The sequence below is a fragment of the Lactuca virosa genome, chromosome 5, assembly GCF_052849685.1.
Source record: "Lactuca virosa cultivar CGN04683 chromosome 5, Lactuca_virosa_CGN04683_v6, whole genome shotgun sequence".
NCBI lineage: Eukaryota > Viridiplantae > Streptophyta > Magnoliopsida > Asterales > Asteraceae > Lactuca > Lactuca virosa.
This window is the reverse complement of record NC_136430.1, coordinates 449,130,152-449,145,634: the sequence shown is the minus strand read 5'-3', so window position 1 is coordinate 449,145,634 and position 15,483 is coordinate 449,130,152. Positions and strand designations below refer to the sequence as shown.

Genomic DNA, 15,483 nt, shown 5'->3' with positions numbered 1-15,483 from the left:
GAGTATGGATGACAACCACAGACTATTCTAGACAGTCCAGTGGAACACTGGCAGGCTCGCAACCTGTAGGTGTTGTGAACGATGTGTTCACCGGTGTACTCTAAAAACCCATTGACATGTATTGCGAGTGGACTCTCGAAAACGATACTGTCAATAAACGAGATAACCCTAGCAGCTGTGCTCGAAGGACAATACTGGTAGCTGCGCCTCATATAGAATGTCACAATTCTGGCAGTTGCGCCTAAGTGATAGAACTAGCAGCTGTGCTTGACAGTTGTGTCATTGACAACGATGGACTTCGTGCCGATTCCTTAGGATGATCCTTAGGAATGAATGAACGAGGAATAATTGATTCTTAGGGTAGATCCTTAAGAGTAAAGAAGATAACGGGGATGGGTAATTGGGTTGATTGTTTGATGTTTAAACATAATAATTATATTATTGTGGGTTGAAAACCCTATGTACTCACCAGGTTTCCCAACCTGACCCACTCAGTTTATTTGTATCACAGGTGTCGATATGAAGTTACATTACACTGAGAGATTTAAAAGAGATGTAGATCACTAGTGTAAATGAATGTAAGTTCTGTTTATGCTTATGTTTCTGTATTAACGATGACATCCCAAATGTTTTAAAATGAATAAAAATACATTTCTTCGGAAATTCTTTGATAACGTATTTATCATGTTTTTCTGGGAACAAATTCCGCAAGATTTTTATTAAAATAAGTACTCTGATTTTTATAAAGCATAAACAAAATCGGTCTTTTCTGGTCGTGTAAATGGGGATGTTACATTCCCTAGGCTTTTCGGGGGGGGGGGGGGGGGTTCGGGGCTAGAGAGAGGTTCTAGAGAGAGAGAGTAAAGAGAAGAAAGAATGGGAAAGGTGTGAAGAAAATGAGGGTGTGAGAGATTCTATTTATAGGTTGAAAAATGGCTGAACTTGGTGCCACATGTCACCATCTAGTGGCAAGACTTGGGGAGAAAGCAATTGCCAAGATTGTGCCACATCACCCATTTTCGCACAACACACTTCCGACTTCTAAAATCCGTAACTTTCATATACGACCTCCGTTTTTGACGTTCTTTATATACACGCGTAGGTAAAAATAAGATCTACAACTTTCATTTTGACTCCGTCGGCTAATTCTCGACCGATCTTAAATTTAACAGTACGAGGAGATTATACTGTTAAATGTCCGCGTAAAATTCATAACTTCTACATACGGACTCTGTTTTCGTCTGTCTTTTTACCGTTGAGTTCCTATTAATGAGATCTTCAATTATCATTTAGGTCGCGTAGGCCAAAAACCGCTCGATCTAAAATTCGAGTTTCGGGCTGTGCACTGCTAAGCCAAATCTTAGAAAATTCATAACTTCCTCATACGAAGTCAGATTTGGGTGTTCTTTTTTTGTATGTTCTCGGTTTAACATATACTACAACTTTTGTTTAGATTTCTAAGGCTAAAAAGTCCTCCATCGTAAATTCACTATTTACGTCTCCCGGTGTCATGCCGGTTTTGCCATAAAACTTCGACGGACCATAACTTCTTCGTTATAACTCGGATTTCAACGTTCTTCATATGTACGGAACCCTTGAGACGTATTCTAAAACTTGGTCAAGATTATTTATTCTAAATAATCTTTTGTCAAAAAGTCGTTTTCGACCCCTATTATCTCTAAATTGACTAGCCCGGATCTACGGACGTTACACATACATTCATACGCACACAATGTATCTATATGCATGCCGACATCGTATCTAGGTGTTTGAGTTCCAATTTTATTCATATGTACAAGTTCAAAAAGTGAAAAGGCCTATCAATAAATATTGTATGTTTGCCTTGATTAGAGTTCTTCGTTAAGAATCCTAACAAACATTGCTGAAGATCAACTAAGCGAGGAGGCCGAGGTGGTGGGAGTTAGAAAATATGAGAGATTATCGAGAGTTGTTTACTTTGATGTTCTAAGAATGGAAACAATTTACATTTTATTTTTCAAGAACCATCTAATGAAGTTCTTCTAAAATGATATCATAATTTCCATATATACAATACATAAATACTTTGTATAACACTCTTGTTTTCATATTTTAAAAAAATTGAAAAAAATAATCAATCAAAAGATGTTAGTTAAGTTCTCACTCATGATCTTGAGATCTTATAAGCAAAAAACGATCACATTCATAAAGCAAGATTTATAATTGAATCCTAAGAACCCACTATGATCGCAAGATCTTCTCCTGATTTGATGCCATAATTTTAGTCTTTATTCCATACATCAAATTTCGAGTCTCATAAATCTCATTCATGGACTAAAAAACGTCATTTCAGCTTGAAATCAAGCCTTAGATTGCAAGAAGCCTCATAATACATCACAACTTTATTCATTCATCTTGAATTATGTAAAACATCACACAACACGCAATTAATTCATTTGTAATATTGTTTTTTTTAGTTGTGCATGATCACGATGATCTTAATTGTTTTTTATACTTAAAATGTGTTCATTCTAATTGTTGTGGTTTGTAGTTACAAAAATTATAGTTACCAATTGAGAAATTAAAATTGATTTCATCATCGATGTTTTAATTAAGAGAAATTAAATATCATCCTTCATTTTCTTTCTACTCATCCATACCCATATTAAATACTGACATATATCATATTTAATAGAATTGATAATATTTTAATATATTTGTCATCATTTAATATAGTGATAAAAAAGTATAGGAACATTTAATTTCTCTTTAATTAATATCACACTTTAACTAATACTACACAAATAAGATTTTACAAGTAATTTAAAAACGAATTAATTTTAGGTGTATCTTTCAATCCTGATTCACATTTACAATCACAATCTTATAAAATATGAAACATTTAGGTGGTGTTTGTTTTTTTGCAAAAGCTCTTCTTGACCTCTTATGTCTGCGCCGCGCAGACAACGCGCAGATGTTTAGTCTCGCAGACTGTTTGTTTTTTAAAAGACCTCAGACCTAAAAAGGTCTGCGCGTCCTCTTCTTGGCGCAGATATGGACCTATGTCTTCTAACATCTTCTAGCATTTTCTTATCTCTTCCACAATATGTATTTAACTTTTAAAAAAGAAAAAATATTTTTTTTGTAATTTTTAGTGTCGTTTTTTATTTTTTATACTTTTGTCATCCTCCTTTCCTTTTATGTATTTATTTGTTACTTTATTTATTGTTTTTTATATCATAATTATGTATTAACCCAAATGTTTATGTATATGATTATGTATATGTTTTTCTATTCAAATAATATATTTATCCAAATAATTTTGACATAGTTTTATAGATATTTTTATTTTTGTGCAATGTAAATAAATCCAGTAACTTTTTTTTATGTTATTTAGGATAGAAACAATATCATTGATATAATATCAAAAAATTTAATGAAGTTTTATTTTTCAGTTATCATAATTTATACCACATTAATAACTAAGTTCATTTAAATTTTTGATTATTGAATCCCAACATAGTTTTAGCCCTTTGAATCATCACATCATCGAATTTTGTATCGGTTTCAGTTTATTATTTTCGGTTTGTTGCGTTTTTATCAAAAAAATTTATCTATTCAGTTTTTGCTCACCCCAAACTATATTTGTAAATTAGTTGTATGTTTTATTTAGTCGTTGAAGTTATAGTTGATGAAAAATTTAGTTTTTTGTAATATTTTTATGTTTAAAAAAACCGGTATATCTAAATCTCAGTATATTTTAACAACATGCAGACGTTAAAAAACAAACAGTCTTCTTCTTGCAGAATGTAAACATTTGGTCCACCTCTTCTACAGCAGAGGTTTGCAGATGTGATCCGCAGGCTGCAGACATTTTATCTCCGAAAAAACAAACAACACCTTACACCTTTACACAACTTGGCGGGTAATCTGCATGTTTATTCCAAAAGGCCTAAAGCTTGATAGTTTGGGGATTCGGGCCGGACTGTTTTGGACAAGGCTTAAATATATTAAGTAGGACATATAGGTGTTCGGCCCAAAGAATAGCCCCAACTATAAAATGGACTCTCCGTCAAAAACCCTAATTTTCATCGTATCCATCCACACCGTCTCTGCTCTCCTCGGCGCTGAGCAGTTGGTCACCTGAAAAAATGGTAAAATGTGACCCCATTTTTATCTCTATGTGTGTGTTATTGAGTGATCTTTGTCTGATAATGTCTGTAATTTGATTTTTGTAGCCGTTCAAGAGGTACGTGGAGATTGGAAGAGTTGCTCTTGTCAACTACGGAAAGGATTATGGAAAGCTCGTAGTGATCGTCGATGTCATCGATCAAAACAGGGTATCTCAATCTTACTACAAGCATCTTGTTACTAGCTCAAGTTATTGCTATGATATGATAATTGGCAACAATGCATTCTTCTAGATATCATAATTATATTTCTTTTAGGCTGTGAAATGACCTGAGGGTATAGGAAAATTATTTAATGTTTTAGGTCACTTGAATTTGTAAAATTATAGTTTGTAACATAGGATTGTAGCTCATCGATTAAGAGCTTTCGGCGATTTCTGCTATATCTTTTGATCGAACATACTTCATCCAGTTTATTCGTTAAAGCTCCTTAAAAACATACAATGTTGCGACTAATTTGATTAAGTTCTGTATGAGTATGCTGGCAACAATGTGCACTTTTTAAAATTTTCCCTTTTTGATTTGCAGGCTCTTGTTGATTCTCCTGACATGGTGAGGGGCCAAATGAACTTCAAGAGGCTAACACTCACAGATATCAAGATCGACATCAACAGAGTTCCAAACAAGAAAACTCTCATTGCTGCTTTGGAGGCTGCAGGTAGGTATCACTTTAATAGGATGGTAGTTGTTCATGGTATCTATCTTGTATGAAGTTTTTTGTCGTCTGCAGATGTTAAGAACAAGTGGGAAAGCAGTTCATGGGGAAGAAAGCTCATTGTTCAAAAGAAGAGAGCATCTCTTAATGATTTTGATAGGTTCAAGATAATGTTGGCAAAGATAAAGGTCAGCCTTCCTCTTTTCTCAGTTTCTGTTATAATATTCTTTTTAACAATATGATCAGATGCTGTTTCTTTCAGGTTTTAAAAATTTCCCCTCATTGTGTGTATTTATTTTCTGATCTTGCAGAAGGCTGGTGTTGTTAGGCAAGAACTAGCCAAGCTGAAGAAGGAGACTGCATGATCTTGTCATTTGTGCACAAGATTTTGCTACAGTTTATTTGAATTGTTGTTGAGTTGACCAGTTTTGGATTCTAGGTGCTTATGTTTGACCTTTACAAATGATTGTTAGAAACTTTTTCCAATTCAATTTTGAACTTATATGTTTGCTTCATGTTTTGTGTTTGTTCTTTTTCTTTTTTTGGAAAATGGCCAAGTCAAAATAGATAAATACTGGATTGGTGGTCGTCTATGTCATATTTCAACCACTTTTTTCCTGAAGGCAAATCCTAAAAACCAATCACACAAGAAGAATTAACATATCTAGAAAAACACAAATAACACACAATTATGAAAGATGTAACCTCTGAACTGTGTGCATGATACGGACCCATCCCATGCTAGGCCCGCATCACGCCAGCATCACGCCATAAGCCCAAGTGTAGAACTCACTCCCAAAAGCCAGCTTGTAGGAGGAGGGGACATCTAGACTTATAAGCCACCAACTTATAGTACTTTCGGCCGATGTGGGATCATAACAATATCCCACGCTTTGAAGAGCCAACGTCCTCATTGGTCACGGTTGGCACCCCCTTTCGGTCCAAGCCACCACTCCGAGTCATTGTTGGTCACGACTACGTTGGTCACGGTTGGCAGCCCTCTTTTTGGGTCCAAGCCACCACTCCGTAGGCCACCACTCCAAGTGTTGGCACCTTAAAAGATGGGGACGGCTCTGATACCAATTTATACGGACCCATCCCATACTAGGCCCGCATCACGCCATAAGCCCAAGTGTAGAACTCACTCCCAAAAGCCAGCTTGTAGGAGGAGGGGACACCTAGACTTATAAGCCACCAACTTATAGTATTTTCGGCCGATGTGGGATCATAACAGTGCATCAAGTAGATGAACATTTTGAGTTGTGAAAATTTATTGCTTCTAGCAGTCATGGGTGCCCCACATTGGAAATGTATTGTTGAATAATATGGCTACCAAACGAAATGTTATATCATTTTAGTGTACCACTGCTAAGGCCACAATTGTATATTGTGATAACATGTCATCTCATCTGGTTCAACATCAATGCACCCCTAACACATAAAACAAAGTACGTTTGTCCTATGCATCCCTAACACATAAAACAAAGTACGTTTGTCCTTATAAGTAACATATTCATGAAGAGTTTATCAACTTTCTTGTACTTTTGATCAGTTTAAACATCTAAAATCCTTATGGGGTGATGTTTGTGTATAGTAATTTGGCCACATTGTTTAAGTCGTGTTGTATAGTCCACCCATGGCCTTGATCATTTAACTAACTAGCCCAGTGGTATTAGGTGGTACCTTTCCTATTTGAGGTCGATGGTTCAAGTTCCGTCATAGACATAAGTGAAGTTAGGTGTTAGTCTAGAAATAGATTATATTTGTCGGTTAAAAATAAAATAAAATAAAGTTTATTATACAACGGAACAGAATATAAAAACCATCGGTATATTGATTTTTATTGTCTATGTTTCAACTTTTGTTGTTATTAAAATTGATAATCAATATTAAATATATCAATAGAATATTATGATATTCTTATGACAAAGTAGTAAACATAGAGATTAAATAATCTTTCATATATTTTTGATTTTCATATTCATGATCGCTTATTAAAAGATTTTATGATTTGTCATACCATAAATATAATTATGAAAACCCTTTCCTTGGTTATGATGGTTATTTAAAAAGGTATACACAACAATTTTTTGCCATACACAACAATTTATGCATTACAGAGTTATATAGTACAACATTTTAAAACACCAATTGTTGTGTACGGAGAAAAATTGTTGTGTACAAATCATCTCCCTTTTCTAATATGTGTCCTAAGGACATATATAAAAAACATTAAATATAAAAAATATTACCATAATTAAATATAAAATACATTTATTTATGGAGATTATTAATAAATCTGACATTTAATTATGGTAATAATATTTATAATCAATGCATTTCGTATTTAATTATGTTAATATTTGTTGTAATTAATGTTTGTTATATGTGACTTTAGGGCACATATTAGAAAATCATTTTAAAAAATTGAAGTTTTTTTTGGTTAAACCAAAAAAAATCCGGAATATTAAACCAAATCGTATGAAATTATAGTGGTTTATATACGATTCATAGTTTTATGATTAATCAAAATTACTACGAAACCCATTGTATCCGGTTATGGCGATTGTTTAAAAAAACCGAAGTCACGGTGATTGAATCAAAGAAATATTATTCGGATATTTAAACCGAAAGAAATCCAAACAACGTTGTTTTTTTATGAAATTCCGCTAATAGAATTTATAAAACTTTCAGAATGTCTTTTAGAAAAAAGAAAATAATTTGCAAATTTGATGTATGGAGTGAGACTTAATACAAGTTCAAGATAAATACAAACATGACGAACACACAAGGTGGGTATTAACTATTAAGTACAAGACAAATATTGGTCAACTTCGAGAGCAACGAACAATTCTGTCGTCTCATCATCTGGTTATTATATTTTCTCCTATTAAGAAAAAGTAATAGGGATACAATATGGTCTTTGTAATAAAAAGTTTGATATGTCATCCAAAACTATAATACATCAATAGGGCAACTGACCTTTTCAAAAGACGATAGACCGACATACATATATCAATAAATCCAATTTTAAACTTAAAAGCTATGAAATCTAATATAATATATAATATAAACTATAAAGTGATATATTTTCAAAACTTAAAAAAGTTAGTTTTTGAGTTTGTAATTTGTTGATTGACTACTTATACTATACACGTTATGCATGTAACAAATTTGTCGTATCTTTCATTTTTCCTAATTCAATTTTTTTTTTTTGAAGTTTTAAACATTATATTTTTAATAAATTATGTTTAGTCACTCTGTAATTATTGTATAGCTTAAAGGGTTTTTTTTTTCTTTTAAGAATTCAATGCAAATGATACGATTATATAGCTTAAAGGGTTCGACTTGGTTTTATACATAGTTGAGGGGTTCAATTCAAAGACAGATAAAACACAAAAAAACCAGCAATAACTTTTAATTTTTTATTCAAACCACCATATGCAAGCAGGTTCAAATCATTCGAATATACAAATTGATTTGCATTTTGATCATTTGGTCGCCTAATTCTCATGTTTTTGGTCTATCAATCGCCGTTGAAATCCAAGAACATTTCGTCTCATCGGAAGTTTTGTTATATATCCCCGGATTCGGTATTTCTTCACAATTCCCAATAAGTTTTTGAAACAAGGTGCGCGAATCCTTTCATATCTAAGAATTTTCTAGAGAAATTAAGTCTATTTGCATCTTTGTTGCTTCTCTCTGTCATGAATTGATAAGCTATGTGATATTCTTGGTGGTAAGTGGATTGAAATTACACAATTTGTAAGCTTGAGTTGTTAGTATAGATACTGGAAACTAAAAAGAAATTATTGATTAGGGTTTTTAAGCTTATGTATGGGTTTATGAATTGGGTAGGGTGAATGATTTTTGGCGTCTAATCGGGTGTGATTTTTGTGCGTGTTAGCTGCAGCTGTGTCTTATGTTGAAGAGAATTTCTAGTTCTAATGCAAATGGCGATATGGAAGATTTTTTTCCGGTTAGGCCAGAGTGCCAAGAACTTGTTCCGAAGACGCGCTTCAAGCCCAAGGTCTGTTCAAAATTCATCGCTTGCTTTTTTGTTAATTTTTTCGTTTGTTGTGCAATTTCTGTATCTGGTTTCTTCTACTTTTAGAGATGATTTTTAAAATCTCATTGTTACTAATCCTGTAACAATGTTTAAAGCTTGGTGATTGTTTAACTGTTTCAGGTTGGGAAAACTTTAAGTGAAAGGAGATGGAATGCTGCATTTGATAAAGATGGCCATTTGGATATAGCTGGTGTTCTTAGGAGGATACAAAGAGGGGTACTGTTTTTCTTGTAGATTTACAATTTTCTACTTCAAAAAGAATGAAATTTTTGAAAGTCTATAATAGACAATCAAATTCCCAATTTTGATTGAACTTTCAAAATATGGATATATTCTTAGGAGGATACAAATAGGGGTAGAGACATAGTAATATTTTTTCTTCTTTTTTTTTTTTTTTTAATCATTCCAGGGCATTCATCCATCAATTAAAGGGGTAGTATGGGAATTTTTGTTGGGGTGTTATGATCCCAACAGTACGTCTGAGGAACGAGGAGCCCTCAGGGCAAAGAGGAGGTAGTCTCTTCACATAACATGTGGAGTACATTAATTACATATGCCATTTATCTCTAATCTTTTCTATATTTTACTCTTCTGATAATCAAATAGTACACTCACATTTTAGTAAAAATGTTATTTTTGTTTTTAGGGAACAGTATGCTTCATGGAAAGAGGAATGCAAAAAGATGGCACCCATTGTTGGTAGTGGGAAGTTTGTGATGTCACCTATAGTCAATGATGATGGAAAACCAATAGAAGACACTGGAATGGAATTTGCAGATTCTGATGTCGATTCCGACAAGAAAGTGACTCAGTGGAAACAGAGCTTGCATCAGATAGGTTTGGATGTGGTACGCACAGATCGTTCTCTTGTTTATTATGAGAATGAAGCTAATCAAGCCAAGTTGTGGGATGTTCTTGCTATATATACTTGGGTAGATGATGATATTGGTTATGTTCAAGGTGAGAAACACTATATATACCCTGTTATCACAACAACTGTAGGACATAAAGCTCATGTGCTTTTTAATTTTAAACAGGAATGAATGATATATGTTCCCCAATGGTTATTCTTTTGGAAGAAGAAGCAGATGCATTTTGGTGCTTTGAGCATGCGATGCGTAGAGTGGTGTGTATTATGCCTTTATTTTATATACATATTTTATATTTTCTTTATGTGGAATGATTAATCTCTGGTTTCCTTTATAAAGAGGGAAAATTTCAGGTCTAATGCAACTTCTATGGGAGTGCAATCACAACTTAGCATACTTTCACAAGTTATGAGAGTTGTTGACCCAAAGCTTCATCAACACCTTGGTAAGTAGTACCAAGTTTCAACTTCCATCTGCTATTTATTGTAAAAGCTTTTTTAAGTTTTAAATAAATCGACAACATTTTTTTATTTAATTTACTTGAATCAGAGGGGTTGGATGGTGGAGAATATTTGTTTGCAATTCGTATGCTAATGGTGCTTTTCAGAAGGGAATTTTCCTTTGTAGATGCGTTATATCTATGGGAGGTAAAAGAGATCTATATTAGTATTATTATTACTCATTTATTTTTTGTATGAAGTTGGAAAGATGAAAGATGATGTTTTTGTTTAAAAATGTGAAATCAGGTTATGTGGGCCATGGAGTATAATCCAAACATGTTTGCTCATTATGCTTCAAATGGTTCGAATGAAGTTGTTGTAACAACAAAATTAAGCAAGAAAATGCTACAACAGTATGGAAAATATGAGAGAAAAAACGTGAAGAATGGACGCACAGATCAAAAAAGTCTTCTTGCTGTTTTCTTGGTTGCAGGTGTTCTAGAAACCAAAAACAAGAAACTTTTGAATGAGGCTAAGGGCCTAGATGATGTTGCTCAGGTTCTCTTTAAATCATACAACTATTTGTTAGAATTTTGTGCCAAATAAAAAAATAAAGTATATTGGTTGAAATTTGGCCTAGAGTTTAAGACCATTTATGACTTTTATGATTCCAGATCATGGGTGATATAACGGGAAGCTTGGATGCTAAAAAAGCTTTGTCAGAAGCACTGAAAATTCACAAAAAGTATCTAAACAAGGCAAGCATCACATCCTTACATACACTCATACATATATACACATATGCAGTTTCGATTTATATATATATTATGATTCTAATGCTGGACTACTTGTGGTTTCAGGCTAGAATTCCTGAAAGTTAAGAGTTTCAAGGCAGCTAAGATAGGTCAAGAATTTAAATTTTTGTATTTGTTGTGTGATTATTGATTTTTATATTTGTCCATTACAGATATATGTATTTTTTGTGCTAAGTTTTCCCAGGGTTAGCATAATTTAGCAGGACTGACATCACATGTACCCACGTGGGTCTCATTGTGTTCGTGAGAGAATGTGTGTAATGTTATGTAATGTAAAAAGGAGATCATGTATGTGTATGGATTGTATATTTGTATCATTAAGATGCAGCTCAAATGGATGAACGTGTCCATAACCCTCACCCCACAATCATAATTATTTTTTTCTAACATGATATGTTATATTAAATATTATTAATGGGTTAACTTGGGTTGACCCACATGAAGTTCACACTTTACAGTTTACATGAATGATAAAAAAGTTAGACTTATCAAATAAGTTACAAACTCAGTAATTGGTCGGATTTAGAAAGAACACAACTATCAATTAATAGGTTTAGGATTCTATAAATGCTAATTAAAGAGTAGAATCTAAAATGAAATCAAGTATATACAATTATTATTTGTTGTCATAATTAATTCTGTTAAATTTGGATTGGGTTTACGATTAGGTTGACATGTTTGATCGATTTTGCTGGATCTAGTTTCAACTAATTGTGTAGGGAAACCTAAAACTAAAAATTGAAATAGTCCAAGAGGGAGGAAGAAAGAGAGGATAGCACATTCCAAGTAAAATAAAAATGATACCCAAATAAGACTAATTACGTAGTCTGATTATTCATTAAATTTATGACCACAACCAAACCAAACAAGGGAAATATCTTTAATTGTGAAAGAATAAAGAAAAAAAAAAGAAATCGTTTTCAAAAATTAATAATGGATGCACTTGAATTTCGAATAGTTCTTCATTGTAAATTTCCATAGTCAGCAAAAATAAAGGGGGTGTGAACTGTAATTGTGTAAGGTAGTGTTTGTTTTTTCTCTGCAGATCTGCGTGACCTCTTCTGTCTGCGCCGCGCAGACATTAGCCTTCGCAGACTGTTTGTTTTTTTGAAGACTGCAGACCTAAAAATGTCTGCGCGCCCTCTTCTTGGCGCAGATGTGGACCAGAGTCTTCTAACATCTTCAGACATCTTCTAGCCTAAAAAACATATATATCTTTACTTTTTTTAAGTTTTTTTTTTTTAATTTATATTTTTTCCAACTTTATTAATGATAAACAATTTGAAAAAAAAATTACAAAACTTAAAAATAAAAAAAAAAAACTTTCGACGATACAAACATGATATTTTTAAAGATTTATTACAATAATAGTCGTTGAAGTTGTTTATATAAATATGAAAAAAAAATCATAATATATTCTTATATTTTTTTGCCAAATTTTGTAAAACATTATTTAATACAGTATCGTCAATTTCTCGAGAAAGTATTTATTGTACGTTTTTAGTGGATTTAATTGAAAAAATCAAAGTTTATTTCCATCCATTTATGTATCAAATTCTTTGATCACTAATTATAATCTTTAGTTATAACTTTGCAACCAAAGTTGTTGGTTTTTATCAAATATATACGTTAATTCATACCATTTTTATTTTTATTTTTTATATAATAATACATAAAGTTGATCTAGATTCGTTAATTATTTATAACAAAGTCATAAAAATATTAAAAAATCACTTTGAAGTTTAAAAAAATCAGTTTATTTAGATTTCAGTTTATTTTAGTAGCCCGCAGATGTTAAAAAAACAAACAGTCTTCTTTTTTCAGACTGCAGACGTTTGGTCCACCTCTTCTACTGCGGAGGTCTACAGATGTGGTCCGCAGACCACAGACATTTTGCCTGAGAAAAAACAAACAGCACCTAAGTGTCACATATAATAACTTAGGGGATTAAGGGTGTCACCGATAATAACTAAGTTATTTAAATTTTATGGGTGTAAGTGTCACAGATAATAACTTAGGGGATTAATTTGAAAATTTCTTTCTATGATCGGTTTCCGCGTGAAGCTTATAAGTAAAATCGTTATTGACTGTCAACGAGACTTCAAAGAGAAAAAAACTGCGTCTGTTGTAGGCGAACTTGAAGCTAAACTATCTGCAAGCAAAAGGTTCTTCGAATCTTCAGATCTCTGTACTTAATTTCTTTTCACAATGATGATCATTTGTATTTGTGTTGATTAATCAATTGTGCTCAGATCTACTTACATTCTTCTGAAAATATTGAAATTGAGTTCCATGATAATATGAATCTAGGGTTTGTGGATCGGATTTCTTTCTCTACGTATATGTTTCTCTTGATTTATGCAAATTTTTTCTGATATTACGTTTGCCAATTGTGCTCTAGATTGTCTGTGCTGTTGTTCTGCTTCTGCATGCGTTTTACCTCAATTTTGTAGTAATTCGTTTGTGCTCTAGATTGTCTGTGCTGTTTTTCTGCATGCGTTTGACCTCATTTCTGTAATTCGTTTGGTGATATGGCTAGAATTAAGCGTAAACCCTCTGATCTATCGGGTTAATGATACGTTTGGTCATATAGCTAGATTTGAATGTAAATCCTCTGATCAGCTGAGTTATTGAAGCATTTGGTCATACGGCTTTTATAAAGTGTGAATTTGATGATCCAAATTGTTGCACACTTTTTCAAGTAAGGATCAAATAGCATCCTGATCAGTAACTGGTGTTTACTTAATTTTGTTGCTGTGCTTATCTTTGTTGCTGGTAGGGATTGTGGTTTTACAGTCTTCACATCGAGTTTTTGTGCTCTTAATAGCAACAGAGGGACTAATGATAATCTAGCCTTTTAGACTTTTAATTATGGTTTGTGATTTACATCAACTTCATTTTCTAGGATTAAGGATGACTTTTTTATTCTTGTATTACTATCCTTTACTCAGGTAAATTATGTAGCTTTGTGGAAGCATTTAGTTAAAATTCATATAGTATAACAATTATGCTGTGCTTTGTTGCTTACATTTTACATTTTTTGCTTTTCATCTCCAACTGTCTACACTAAAAAGAAGCAAATTTAAGCATTTAATCTATAATTCATATTATTTACTGTTGCAGTCATTTCAATTTTGAAGATGGAAGGGACAGTATTTACTCCTGCTTTAGAAGGAATGAAACATGTCAAGTCTGAAGAAGGTGAAATGCTTTCTAAACCTTTCTTAGAAGTCTGCAAACAGATATTACCTGTTATTGGTAAGGTTTTGCTTTATAACTAAGAACTACTTTGTCATGATGTTTCTCCTTCATTCTAATTCTCTTATTATCTACTGCTAGACAATTTCGGAGCAGCCATGGCACTTGTCAAAACTGATGTTGGTGGTAACATAACAGTAAGTGCTATTCCTTTCCCTTTCCTTCATTTTGATTTATATATTAATATATTATTTGCCACTTATATGTGTATTTGGTTATTTGTTTCTCTTCCTCCAGAGGTTAGAGAACAAGTATCTATCCAACCCATCTGAATTTGAGAAACTATACAGTATGGTTCGGGTTGAGGTTGAAGCTAAGAAAGCAGATGGTTCATCTAGCTGCACCAATGGTCTATTGTGGCTAACTAGGTGAGTTTACGATTCTACCCCTACAGTTATATATTATCACAAATAGTTAAAAACCCCAAAATACCCTTCAGAGCAATGGACTTCATAGTAGAATTATTTCGTAACTTGATGGAGCACAAAGATTGGAGCATGTCACAAGTTTGTTCTGAAGCCTACACTAAGACACTCAAGAAATACCATGGCTGGTTAGCCAGTTCAACTTTCACGGTATCCATTTACTTCTGTACATTATTATAATTTAATAATAATAAATTAATATTATTATAATTTCTTATTCCAAAATGGATTTACAGGTTGCAATGAAGCTTGCTCCAGATAGGAAGAAGTTCATGGATGTTGTGGGTGGGAAAGGTGACATCCATTCTGATATTGAAAAATTTTGTGCAACATTCACACCTCTTCTTGAAGAGAACCACAAGTTCTTGGTGAGATCATCTCATTACAAAACTTCATTTTTTTTTTTTTTGTCTATAATTTATTCCATGAAAATTATGATTTTAATTTGTTTGATTTTCATTTTATCATGCAGGCTAGCGTTGGTCTGGATGATATGAAAGCAAAGTAATGACATTGACTGATAAAGTTGTTGGTTCTCACTTGTTAAACCTCATTGAGGAAGAAGAGACTATGATATATGCTTTTATGAATGTGTACCATTTTCAGTTAATGATCTGTTAAAGACTTATAATCAACATCTATATAAAACGTATTTGTTTTGTTACTTAACATAAAATTGGTGCAAGTTGCAAATATAGATGCACAGAGTACAAGCCAATGAGAAGGATATTTATATTCTCTCTCCCTCTATCTATCTATCTCAATTCTCAACCACCTCTCATT

At 32.8% G+C, this 15,483-nt stretch overlaps 3 protein-coding genes across 5 annotated transcripts; all 3 read left to right on the top strand.

The window, feature by feature from the left end:
• Positions 1–4,026: 4,026 nt before the first annotated feature.
• LOC145114419 (large ribosomal subunit protein eL14y-like) lies at positions 4,027–5,339 on the top strand. Its single transcript, XM_079050423.1, has 5 exons — positions 4,027–4,133; positions 4,218–4,319; positions 4,698–4,827; positions 4,900–5,012; positions 5,136–5,339. The coding sequence occupies exons 1-5, from the start codon at positions 4,131–4,133 to the stop codon at positions 5,187–5,189; spliced, it is 402 nt and encodes a 133-aa protein (XP_078906549.1). The 5' UTR covers positions 4,027–4,130; the 3' UTR covers positions 5,190–5,339.
• Positions 5,340–8,261: 2,922 nt separating this feature from the next.
• LOC145114418 (uncharacterized) lies at positions 8,262–11,404 on the top strand. Of its 2 annotated transcripts, none has more exons than XM_079050422.1 (11): positions 8,262–8,455; positions 8,738–8,854; positions 9,014–9,109; positions 9,303–9,406; positions 9,540–9,853; positions 9,931–10,019; positions 10,102–10,207; positions 10,312–10,409; positions 10,509–10,760; positions 10,877–10,960; positions 11,063–11,404. In XM_079050422.1, exons 2-11 carry the CDS (start codon positions 8,747–8,749, stop codon positions 11,081–11,083), a joined length of 1,272 nt encoding a protein of 423 aa, XP_078906548.1. In that variant the 5' UTR covers positions 8,262–8,455; positions 8,738–8,746; the 3' UTR covers positions 11,084–11,404. The 2 variants fall into 2 exon arrangements, with proteins under 2 accessions (XP_078906548.1, XP_078906547.1); XM_079050421.1 differs by having other exon boundaries at positions 8,732–8,854.
• A 1,697-nt stretch (positions 11,405–13,101) lies between these two features.
• On the top strand, positions 13,102–15,376 carry GLTP1 (glycolipid transfer protein 1). 2 transcript variants are annotated; one of them, XM_079050419.1, is made up of 7 exons: positions 13,102–13,182; positions 14,141–14,275; positions 14,357–14,412; positions 14,513–14,643; positions 14,715–14,850; positions 14,937–15,068; positions 15,173–15,376. In XM_079050419.1, exons 2-7 carry the CDS (start codon positions 14,158–14,160, stop codon positions 15,206–15,208), a joined length of 609 nt encoding a protein of 202 aa, XP_078906545.1. In that variant the 5' UTR covers positions 13,102–13,182; positions 14,141–14,157; the 3' UTR covers positions 15,209–15,376. The 2 variants fall into 2 exon arrangements, with proteins under 2 accessions (XP_078906545.1, XP_078906544.1); XM_079050418.1 differs by lacking the exon at positions 13,102–13,182 and adding an exon at positions 13,187–13,205.
• Positions 15,377–15,483: the final 107 nt, after the last annotated feature.